The 12,447-nt window shown below is 33.6% G+C and overlaps 3 protein-coding genes across 3 annotated transcripts in view; 2 read left to right on the top strand and 1 right to left on the bottom strand.

The window, feature by feature from the left end:
* Positions 1 to 1,360, top strand: part of LOC107631110 (bifunctional aspartate aminotransferase and glutamate/aspartate-prephenate aminotransferase) — a 5,409-nt gene extending 4,049 nt beyond the window's left edge. Inside the window, exon 9 of the mRNA XM_021119388.1 lies at positions 973 to 1,360. Coding sequence (XP_020975047.1) covers positions 973 to 1,113 — 141 coding nt within the window. The 3' untranslated portion in view covers positions 1,114 to 1,360. The remainder of the gene's footprint in view (positions 1 to 972) is intronic.
* On the top strand, positions 2,345 to 4,215 carry LOC107634653 (protein NEN4). Its single transcript, XM_016338081.2, has 5 exons — positions 2,345 to 3,160; positions 3,235 to 3,281; positions 3,381 to 3,444; positions 3,559 to 3,741; positions 3,832 to 4,215. The coding sequence occupies exons 1-5, from the start codon at positions 2,717 to 2,719 to the stop codon at positions 3,922 to 3,924; spliced, it is 831 nt and encodes a 276-aa protein (XP_016193567.1). The 5' UTR covers positions 2,345 to 2,716; the 3' UTR covers positions 3,925 to 4,215.
* On the bottom strand, positions 11,414 to 12,445 carry LOC110269520 (the record flags this gene model as incomplete). The annotated part of the gene is made up of 3 exons (XM_021117409.1): positions 11,414 to 11,780; positions 11,849 to 12,311; positions 12,391 to 12,445. Coding segments are annotated over 3 exons (615 nt in total), but the record flags the coding sequence as incomplete, so codon positions are not given.

Consider the following 12,447-nt stretch of genomic DNA (forward strand, 5'->3'; position numbering starts at 1 on the left):
GACGAGATTTCTTGGTTAAAAGTTTTAGGGAAATTGAGGGTCTTAAAATATCAGAACCCCAGGTTTGAGAAAACTCAATTATGTTTTTGTTAATTCCCTAATAGTTATTCTCTGTGTTTTGTCTCTTCCTAATATGTTTGTTGTTCTGCTTCATAAATGTGTACTCTTTCTTCCCACATGCAGGGGGCATTTTATCTATTCATTGATTTCAGCTACTACTATGGAAAAGAAGCTGAAGGATTTGGTAGAATTGATGATTCGGAGTCCCTTTGTCGATATCTTCTGGATAAGGGCCAGGTAAACTCTTTTAATGGACTTTATTGTTTATTTGAGGAACATATTAGTCAAGTTATAAAACTTGCATGGAGTTTTCAAGTTGCCAGTGAGGTAAACATTATTTATTACGTTTTGATACGTGCTTCAAATGTTCGTGATATGAAGAGTTCAAGAGTTATTTAGAAGATATTTTAGTTTACATTTTTAGAATATTTTATTTAATGTATTTTGATTTTGTTTATTTAATTACTAGATTGGGCCTTATGTTTATGGGCTTTAGGGTTTTCTTTGTTTTAACCTAATAAGAGGTTATAAATACCTCCTTAGCTATTGTAGTCGTAGCATAGAATTTTTAGAGGTTTCAAAACCCCTTTTTGGTTTCGTGATGAAACCATGGTGTGGACAATTGAGGTTGAGGAGTCCCTCTCTTGTTGCATCGGGGAATTGGTTAGAAGGTTGAGGAGTCCCTTCGATTCAATTTCCAAACTATGGCGTTGACAAGTTAGGTTGAGGAGTCCCTTTCTTGTTGCGTCAAGAAATTGGGTAGAAAGTAGAGTGATTCTCTTTGTATTCAATTTCAACTTATCATTTTTGTTTCTATTTTAATTTCAATGTATCTTTTTATTCAGTTTGAATCTTTATTTTCTTATTTATCTTTTATTTTCGTATCATGTTTTTTGGTGTTTTGGATTGCAGGTGGCCTTGGTGCCTGGGAGTGCATTTGGAGATGATACTTGTGTTCGGATATCATATGCAGAATCCCTTACTATCCTTCAAGAAGCTGTGGAGAGAATTAAGAAAGCACTCGCCCCTCTCAGCTCTGCTGCACTCCGTTAAAACCCTTGCTTTGTTGTTCTAATGGGTTTATTTTATTTTAAGTTCGGCATTGTACATTATGTTTCTCTTTATTCTGAAAATAATAGGCTACGGCTATTGAAGCTGCGGCAAACACCACCCAATAGAATGGCATTGTGTGAAATTTATTCATCTGCCTCTGAAGTTTGGACTGAAAAGTATGAGATCGAATAACAATGAATACAGTTTTACATCATTTCTAAACAAGGAGAGATAGGTGTCTTTACTAAACTTCCATATCTACTGGAGTAAAATTCTTGTTTGCTTCTTTTATTATTAATAGAAGATGGTATTTCTGGCATGAACAATGCCCAAGTAAGCAAGTTAAGCAACAATTAATTAAAATTTAACACGTAATGTAGCTAACATAGTAATAGTTAGTCTTTTATATATCATGTGAAGTTGGAATAATTTTTAGCTTTTGTCGAAGACTAAATTTTAGCACTTTTTTGTTTTTGCCAGGATGGGTTGGAGGACAACCTCCAACCATGGACATTATAATATCACAATACTCACGCACAGTCGCATACTACGCATTTACACAGAGTCACACACAACATTGAGGTTCTATCCACTAAATCTTAGCTTTATTACCTTCAATATTAAAAAATATGATTAGCAGAAATAACAGTATGGCACTTTTGTTTATTGGATCATCACTAAACAAAATAGTTCCTGACGTTATCCCTAGCAAAAACCCAATTACAAAATTAGCTGTGATTAACTGAGTTTTCTTATAGTAGGACTTGTTAAACCAGAAGGCTTTTTTTCGGTTTTACCCCAAAGGCTCAAGAACATGTGCTATTGGACATCATACCCCGAGAAGTACAGCCCAATTTGTATTTCGTAAAGGCCCGTAACATGTTGTGCCGTGTTCTATTGTTTCTCTCGTTGGCGTGTAGATTAATAAGGGTGTTTTCGTTAAGGGATTGATAAATTGGCCCAGCTATATTTTATTTATTGACAAAAACTTCTATTCTAGTTATATTCGTTGACCCAAAAAAATCCGGTTATATATTCCTCTAGTATTTCTTTGACGTGGCTTGGGACCGGAAAAAAAAACCGAAACGGAAAGAAATAGAATCATCAATTAACTAATTTGGCATGTCATATTTTTCGATTAAAAATGTAATTTGCATACGATTTTCACACGCCAACAAGGTGATGATGATTATATTACTTACTAATTACCACATATTATGTCTCACCTTATTAGATTGAATTCCGTGAATGGAGAGGGCTTGAAAGTTTTGATTGAAAGTTTCCTGCTCTGGAGGCAAAGCATGCAGCACAAGCAATAACGAAAAACAGTGTAGCAAGGAAAACGCAACCTTAACCCGTTACCCTTAATTCCCATATTCGGATATTCCTAATATACGCGCACGTTTAACCTTCTCCTTTCCCCCTTCATGCACATTGACTTTAACTTGAAGACAATCAACCTTCTTCATCCACCTTTTCTCTTCCAAAGGACTACCTTTGCTTATATATATGCACATGCCACATAGCTAGATGAACCCAAGTTATTGGAGCCAGAAAGAACGAAGAAGCTAGCCTTATTATCAACTAAGTGATATCGATCATCATGGATTCATTCAATGTTGAAAATGCACCCGAGATTGTGTTCTTTGATTTGGAAACCAACGTGCCCAAGAAGGGTGGAGAACGGTTCTGGGTGTTGGAGTTTGGAGCCATTGTTGTGAGCCCCCACAAGCTCATGGAGGTTGAGAGCTACAGCACCTTGATCAAACCCGAAGACCTATCCGTGGTGCCAGTGAGGTCCAGCAGAAGCCATGGAATAACTCGCGCTGCTGTAGAGAAAGCTCCCTCCTTTGAGGACGTTGCAGACAGGATATTCAGCATTCTTGATGGCAGGGTCTGGGCTGGTCACAACATCCAGAGATTCGACTGTGTTCGTATCAAAGAATCCTTTGATCAAATTAACAGGCCTGCGCCTATCCCAATTGGAATCATCGATTCTTTGGGTGTTCTAACTGACAAGTTTGGGAGAAGAGCCGGTAACATGAAGGTACATGCAAAACATGAAGCTACATTCATTGTTATCACATGTTCTTAACCAACATTATTTATATTATGGGGCAGATGGCAACGTTGGCTTCTTATTTTGGCTTGGGTCAACAAAAACACAGGTATGCTATTTGCATTTCTACTTCTAAATATTCTGTATTAGTTCCTTTTCTGTAAAACTTGAATGATATATGGATTTGTGGTGGCTTATTTTGAAACAGGAGCCTTGATGATGTTCGCATGAACTTGGAGGTTCTTAAGCATTGTGCTACGGTGTTGTTTCTGGTGAGTGTTCATAAAATTAGTAAATTAACTTTGAAAATAAACACAAATATGAATTACAGGAGAATGCATGATGGTTCTTACACATTTAATTTGTTCATGTTTTGGGGATGTCAGGAATCAAGTCTGCCAAGCACATTGCATAGCAACTGGAATGGGTGCTCGAGTTCGACCATTATGACTCGAAGCAGAAGAATTGGGAAATCGCCCTCCAGAGAAGACACAAGCAGAAAATCTCCTCCATCTTCTTTATTAGGATATCAGAGGACAGTACCCTATGCCAGGGGAAGTTTAGGAAAGGTTTGTTTAATTTTATATTGGAATACTCGATTCATTTTGATCATGTATGTATATATGCTGTAATGAGAATGAAAATGTTTTCAAATGCAGATGGCTGAGAGTGTGAAGGGCCTAGTCTCTAAAGCCCAAGGCCAACCAACTATTAACCAAATATTAAAGCATTCTCATTCACTTTTAAGATGATGGAAGCCTCTTTCAGAATGTATGTGACTCACCAGATTAGATTGACTGACTAGTGACTACCTTGTGAAAAAGGCCTCACATTGTTGGAAGGAGGTAACTAAGGCCACCATCATGTCTTTCTAAGATGTTCAAGATCCCTAAGGGAAACCATGATGTGGCACCACACAAATTCATTTGTACATAGATTGATCATTCATTCATTTCAAAATTCTTGAAGCACCTCTCTTAAAGTGAAAGCTGCTTCCAAGTTGTAATAATGCACTTATCTGTATAAAAATCATGTTAATCCTATGAAAAGTGCTATATCATATTGTAGACAAATATCACACAAGTCGAACTCCAAACGCTTTTTCTGTTACACAATAATAGGTATATGCTTTTATAGTACAGAACCCAAATTGCACTTATTCCGCTGTCCCACTATTATTCTACATAAAGCATGTGTGAGCAGGAATATCTACACATGACCTATGTTACAACATGGAAAGATAAGATTTTATTGTCACGAACAATGTAGAGTCACAGTGGTTGGTTCAATTTGTGGCCAATCAAACCCCAACTTGTTATTAGCAATCCAGTTTGCAGTCAATAGCTTCTGCAACAGTCAAGAAGACCCTTTCTCCGATTCTCTTGATCACTTGCCACCTTGGATTGGCAATGGCTAACTGAGAGAAATTTATAGCAGTTGGTAACACAATATAATGAACAATGTAGAACCTGAAAGCAAATGGAATATCTGCCTTACCTGTTTCCCACTTGAAACCAGACTCTTATAAAGTTCCTCTAGAGAAGCAATTCCTGAGGTGTCAATGCTCACCAAATCTACCATCATAATTAAAGTGGTGTGTTGCTCATTGCCCGGTGCTGCTTCTTCATGAATGATCCATTTCATGATCCTTAATTAAAAACAAAATTTGCTGAGATGAGTTTTAAACGCTTATTGGAAGTTGCTAAATATCTTTCTCTGACAGAGTTGGCATTAGAAAAGCAACGCAAGGGTGACGAGTTAAACCCAAAATGGTCCTATGATTGGCATCATGCAATCAAATCGTCCCTAAAATTCTAATTGCACTAATTACGTTTTTGAGATTGAAAAAAATGCATCATATTAGTCTCTGACTTATTTTCCATTAATGACGTGATGACATGCATGATGACGTGAACTGTAAGTGACACGTCACTTCATGATTTGGCCACGTATAATGGTATGATGATGTGGTGACCAGTGACACGTGGCATGCTGACGTGGATGATTGTGCCACGTGTCACAATGTTATTTGGCCACGTGTCTGTTTGTGTCATGTGTCGCAACAGTATTCGTCCACGTATCATCCATTATGTCATCGTTGTATATGCACCAAATTAGTCCCTCACTTTGCATTAAGTGACTCATTTTAGTCTCTGAAATTGAATGTCGTGCACCAAACTAGTCTCTTCACCAATTTTTTCTCATTTTTTTAAAATTTAAAATTTTAATATCTTGGATACACTAATTTCAATTCTATTTTTTCATATATCGTTTAAATACAAGTGCTTTTATAAATAATTTTAAGATTTTAGTTTTAATTATATAATTTTTTAATAATTTAACATTAGTAAATTTTGTAATATATAAGTATGTTATTATAAAAAAAATAATTATATGATTGATTAGACACATTTTTTTCATAAAAAAAATGTGTTTTTAACAAGAAATTAATAATTAAAATAAACATTTTTTTCTTATAAAATACACGTTTTTGTTATGTGTAAATGAGCCAGATTGAAGGCACTTCAAGCACCCTCACTACCATCTTTGACCTCTGCAGTCTAGACGAAAGAGGTCGGAGATGGTAATGAGAGAAGCTTGAAATGCCTTCACGTCAACTCCAAGATAGCGGTTATTAGGGTATCTGCAAGGAAAAAAATATTTTATAAAAGTACTGAAAGAGGTCGGAGATGGTAGTGAAGGTACTTGAAAAGCCTTCACGTCAACTCCAAGTCGGCGGTTAGGGTATTCGCAAGAGAAAAAATATTTTATAAAAACATTTTTATTTGAAGAACGTGTGAAAAAATAGAATTGAAATTAATGCATTCAAAAATATTGAGAATTTTGAATTTATAGAAAAAATGAGAAAAAACTGATGAAGGGACTAGTTTGGTGCATGACATTCAATTTCAGGGACTAAAATGAGTCACTTAATGCAAAGTGAGAGACTAATTTGGTGCATATACAACGATGACATACTGGATAACAAGTGGACGAATACTGTTGCGACACGTGGCACAAACGGACACGTGGCCAAATAACATTGTGACACGTGGCACAACTATCCACGTCAGCATGCCACGTGTCATTGGTCACCACATTATCATACCATCACACGTGGCCAAATCATGAAGTGACACGTGTCACTTACAGTCCACGTCATCGTGCCATGCCATCACGTCGTTAATGAAAAATGGGTCAGAGACTAATATGGTGCACTTTTTTCAATCTCAGAGACGTAATTAGTGCAATTAGAATCTCAAAGACGATTTTAGTGCACGAGGCCAATCTAAGGGATCATTTGGGGGTTTAACTCCAAGGAAAACTTAACACGAATGATTCCAACCCGTGGAGTGTTAAGACTTATGACCTCCAATGGATATCAATATGATCTTTGCAAATATAATTTTCTTAATTTAGCTTCACGCATCTATTAGTAATATATTAAAAAATAACTGTCTTTTACATTGACTAACTGAATAGTCATTTAAAAAAATAGATGTAATTGTATAACTGTGTAAAACGTTTTACACTGTATAAAAATTAAACTCTTCTAATCAATTTGGGTTTGGCGAGTGGTTAGCCCCTTAAGCTCTTCTTTTTTAATCTTAACTTTTCATATTCTCTTACTCTATATTCTTATGTAAATTACACTATTGCTTTCAATGTTAATATTAATTCTTTTTAATAGGTATAAATTTAATTGAAATATAATTCCTTTTCTTCTCTTTTCATACTCATTACTCATTTTTATATTTATTATATAAATTAATATTCACTTCACACATTTTCTTTACCTCCTTTCGCATAATCTTATACATCTTTTTCTTTCTCCTTTCTCTCTCCATTCTTACTAATTTTTTTGCACAATTAGAATTTGGTTGATGACCATAATTTTTATTTGGTTTAATTACTCTGTTGGTCCCTATAATTTCGCGAAATTTTTAATTAGGTTCTTATACTTTTTTTCCTTTCAATTGGGTCCCTATACGTTAATTTTTTTTCAATTTAGTCCGTATCGTCATAAAACCGTTTGAAATAACAGAATATTCCATCAAAAAATCGAATATTCTCATAATTTAGTTAAAAAAACCTAATTAAAAACATCTCTATTTTTTTGAAATACCAAAAATACCCTTTATATTTTGTCCCCCAAAATTAGAGAACTCTAACTACCCCTAAGTTATTCTCCTAAGTTCCCAATTGGATTTCTCCTCCGTTCACACTCTGCTGCCGTCTTCCATGGCGTCGTCGTCGTCCGTCGCTGGGTGGTCGTCGTCCCTCTGCGTCGTCCACGGGTGCTCTGTTCTGCTCCGCTCGTCCGCCTTGCCTATTGCATCCCCTCGTCTCGCCTTGCCTCACCGCGCCTCAGGTGCCTTGTCTCGAATTGTCGCTCCTCGACTCTGTTTCGGTGTCTGGACTGGTTCTGCAACAACAGGTGATGATTGAATTTTATTTTAGTTTTTCAACTGTTGGATCGGAGGAGATGAACCAGGTTGCATGTGGGAAGAAAACCAGTCAGATGGCTTTCATTTGTTTGAATTGCAAAGATCGGGAGTATAATGAACATGTGGGTTTCTGTCAACGTTGGGTAATAATTCTTCTCAGTAATGTCTCCTTCCCACTACACTAAGAACGGGAGAAATGTTATGCTTAAAACAACTAGTAGTCAAATGGCATCCTCTCCCGATTCTAATGCTTCAGGTACAATGTTGAGAAATCTTGATTGTTAAATACCTCTAATTTTGTTTATGCTTATTTTTGGTTGCTGCTTGTATGTAATTTGACTTTATTTGATTAGGTAATCAGCATCCTGAATGACAAGAAGAACCAATTGATCTAGTTGTGAAGCTTAGTTTGCTAAAATTAATTTTGATTGTGTTAAAAAATTTTGATTATGAGTTCTGATTATGTATTTTATCTGTAATTAATTGATTATGTTAGAAATAAGAAAAGAGGTAAGATTGGAGATAAGGTGTTTGATTAAATGCCTTTGAGAGAGTTGAATTGATTATGAGTTCTGATTATGTATTTTATCTATTATTAATTGATTATGAGTGTAATTGATTATGAGTTGAATTGATTATGAGTTCTGATTATGCCTTTGAAAAGAAACCCTCACTCCTGCATTCTTCTTGCTGTATGTGTGTGCATTGGTAATATCTTGTTTCAACGAATAATATGTGGTAGGTGTATTCATAAAGTATCTTTGAAAACTCTTTTTTCCCTCTGTTCAGATGATATATGGGGAATGAAATAGGAAATTAAATTTGCACTTTCATCACTCCCAAAAGAATTAATTCATAACTATGTATCTCCTGCATGAACTGCTCATTGTTGAATGTCGAGTATATTGTTAAAGTTATTAACCTTTTCACAATCACAGGTTGTGTGAAATATGTGGTGAGACTGCAAAAAATATTTCAGAATCACAGGTTATCAATAATTCATTTATGGAAGAGTGGAACGAAAGTAGGTTCATAGACGGTGGTAATAGTACCTCAATCAGCTTGTTTGGAAGATGCTGGCGTGGACAGCCATTCTGTAACTTTTTGATAGCATGCTTGGTCATAACTTTTGTTCTACCATGGTTCTTCCGTGTAAATATGTTCTAGAAAGAGAGTTAGATACTGTGATGAGTTCTTCATTATTTCCGGCGCACATACTTTGGAACGGGTATTAACCTTGTCCAAATTTCCATATCTCAAGGTTTGTGCCTGAAGCTTCAATGTACAAAAAATGTTACCAGTTAGGGAACTCACGGCCAAATGGTTTCATTATATGAGATTCCACGGATTTGATGTGTGTCTTTTCTTCTGAGATATATACATTGTTCATATAGAGAGATTACTTTAAGGGTCCAAAAAAAGAAAGGGCAAAAAAGTTATTTGTGGTGATTTAGATGTTGTGTTAGAATTCAATACCTAATTTGTTGAAAAAAAAAAGCAAACAAACAATAATATTTTCTTCTCTTGGTTCCTTTATTTTAATAAATTCTTTATCTTGTTTTATTGTATAAAATTTGATTTGTTATATTTTTGGGGATAATTTTGACAATTTATTTTATATATATTTATTATTATTATTATTTCTGTTTTATTTTATCCATTTTTTTTAGTTGTTCTTAAGATAAGATATTTTGAAAGTTAAAAAAAAAAAGAGAGAGAAGGTATTTTTGGTATAATTTATATATAAATAAGCAAAAGAATGATAGTGACAAAATAAAAAGGATTATAGGAATATCTTTTTTGTTGTAGAATCATTGAATAGGGATTATAGGAATATCTTTCATTGAATATTTATAGTTTTATCGAATTTTCAATTAAGTCCCTATACTTTTTTTCTTTTCAATTGAGTCCCTAAGGGTATACAAGTAATTTCACAATTCACTAACATTTTTTTAATGTTTAACGTTAATAAGGATTAAATTGAAAAAAAAATTAACGTATAGGGACCCAATTGAAAGGAAAAAAAGTATAAGGACCTAATTGAAAATTTTGCGAAACTATAGAGACCAACAAAGTAATTAAACCTTTTTATTTTTATTTCTTTTAATTTACTAAACGTATGTATTAAGTGATTGTGTGATTGTATTTATTAATTTGTTTATTTCTTTATGTAATTATGCTCATGAGTTATATAGTATTTTTGTCACGTATATATCATTTCTTTTTTTTTCAATAATTTATATTTTTTTAATATTATTTAGTTATAATAATATTATTGAAAATACATGTAGTCATAATTCATGAAAAATAAAATAAAAAAATTGAATATCGTTTTTAATTATCAAAACATTAATAATATTTACTATATAAATCAATATTCACTTTACGGATTTTATTTTATCTCTTATAACATAATTTTATATCTCTTTCTCTTTTTTTTTCTTCATTTTTACTAATTTTTTGCACAACTAAAATTTGATTGATGACCATAATTTTTTTTTTAAATTTGCTAATGTATGTATTAAGTGATTGTATTTATTAATTTTTCTATTTCTTTGTGTAATTATATTCATAAGTTATATAGTGTATTTATCGTTTATATATCACTTCTTTTTTTCAATAATTTATATATATTTTAATATTATTTATTTATAATAATATTATTAAAAATACACATTTTCATAATTTATAAAAAATAAAATTAAAAAATTAAATATTATTTTTAATTATTAAAACATTAACATTTTTAAAATTTTTTTTAGTTTTTGTCTCTAAATCTTAATTTTTCTATTTTTGTCAATCGTTCAAACGCTACCTAGGCTAATAGAATTCGGTTATTGCATTTGTTGCCCGCTTCAGCCATCTTGGCAATTTCAGCCTAAAAAAACAGCAGTAGCACCGACCGATGCTGCCACTGCCACCTAAATACATGGACCAAACTTAAAAAATTCAAAAAAAATGAAAAGTATTTCTTTCTAACACCGTGTTAATATCGGATTTTAACTCTGTAACTCGGCTCTAAACTAGACTAAACTAAACTCATTTTTATATCCTTGAATTTTACTCCTATATAAAAATCATCACTTTATTTTAATTAATGTGGAGAAGTTTGTAGGTACTTTGGTAAATTAAAAATTTTACTAAAAAAATATTAGAAAACTATTAGAATTTATTGTTTTTACTATCAATAAATTATCGATATTTAAAAATATAAAATTTATTAAATTACTAAATTAAAGAAATTAGACTAAATAAATTAAATTGATGACTAAATAATAGCAAAAAATAATAATCCTCTAACATTTTTTTTTACTCTATTCAATTTATGTTGTAATATATCCATAGGTTATTTTAATTTTTAAAAATAATTTTTCGAATTTATAAAAAAAAAAATTGTACTTTCTTCTTTAAATGGACTATTCTCTCCTTCCAAAATTGTTAATATATGTCACGACATAAATAGAATAAAGCAAATATGATATTTTTACTCTTAGGGCACCTAAAAGGGTTTCATTAACGTGTACCTATATATTGATGCTTTAGATTGTGAACATTTTCATGTAAAAAAGTTGCGCTACCCCTACCTCAATGGCAATGTATACAGAACGCTGGCTATATTATTGATTTAAAAAAATTATACCTTTTTATTGTTAAAATTTTAGTTTTTATATATATGCTGAGTTCAAACTTCTTGAAACCATTGAAAACGAGATAAATTAACTATCACTACTTGATTAATATGGTATTGGTAAAAAAAATCACAAAATGCTTTAACTGGTCCTTTTTTTTTTTTTTCAAAAAGAAAAGTAACTAATATATTTGGATCTATTTATGTTGTAAAATAATGGAATGTATCAGAAATTCCAGATTACATGAAACATCAAAGTCTGTGATGAGTTATCACATATAGTTTGGTGCGAAGCTTAACTTGAATGTTGTTGGTGTTGCCAGATATGGTGAAGAACATGCAACAATCATATAAGATTAATAACAGATGAGAGGCAGCTACAGAAATGATAGTATATTATAATTAATAAGAAAAATTATAGAGATTGAGATGGCGTCACTTGGAAGATGATTTCTTGCGAGGAATGCATTTGTGGATGAGCCCCCCTCCTTCTCCTCCCTCGTTTTCTTCCATTCCCAGCCTGCTGCTTCGTCTGCATAAAAACGCTTGATCATCACTCGTCTCAATTTTTCACGTAATGAGAGTCATAAATGTAACTACCTTTGTTCGTCGTAGGAATTAGATCTGGTGAGTTGTGGCTCCGATGGGGATGGGGCTTGGGCTTTGATGGATTCGAGGAGGCTGCCACTGAAGTATTCCTTATCCTCACATTGCAACTTCCCCACAGTCTCCCTTTTCTTGGTGGTCCCCACATTGCTCTCCAAAGCGGAGCTACCGCACGCTATCAGCTGCAGCAGAACCGAGTGACGACTCGGTGTTGCTCCTTCATCTTCTAACACTCTCCGCTCATTACCTTGGTGGTTCAGCTTTTCAGCCAGAGTAGCAGCACCTGGAACAGGGGCAGCGCCAAGTGCTGCCGAAACTGTACTTGTGTTGATGTGAAGGAGTTCTTCGGTGGATACACCTCTGGAGCAGCGGGAATGGGGTGTGGTTGTGGAACTCGTTTTATCTCCCTGCTCCTCCTCATCGTCATCAACATCATCATATGCATATCCTTGGCGTTCTGAATTGGAATTGATGCGTCTTAATGGTAGAGAGAGATTGAAAAAAAGTAGATGAGAAGAGGGAATGAAGTAGCGTACCGGTGGAAGGTTGAAGAAGCTGAGATCCTTTGAGTACATATTCTTCTTCTCCTCCTT

This window comes from Arachis ipaensis, chromosome B03, assembly GCF_000816755.2.
Source record: "Arachis ipaensis cultivar K30076 chromosome B03, Araip1.1, whole genome shotgun sequence".
Lineage (NCBI taxonomy): Eukaryota > Viridiplantae > Streptophyta > Magnoliopsida > Fabales > Fabaceae > Arachis > Arachis ipaensis.

Bases quoted from the DNA above. Each gene is read 5' to 3' on its own strand.
- LOC107634653 (XM_016338081.2), top strand. From the start codon at position 2,717: ATGGATTCATTCAATGTTGAAAATGCACCCGAGATTGTGTTCTTTGAT. The intron at 3,282-3,380 runs GTATGCTATTTG...ATTTTGAAACAG, and splicing joins TTGGGTCAACAAAAACACAG to GAGCCTTGATGATGTTCGCA. The intron at 3,445-3,558 runs GTGAGTGTTCAT...TGGGGATGTCAG, and splicing joins GTGCTACGGTGTTGTTTCTG to GAATCAAGTCTGCCAAGCAC.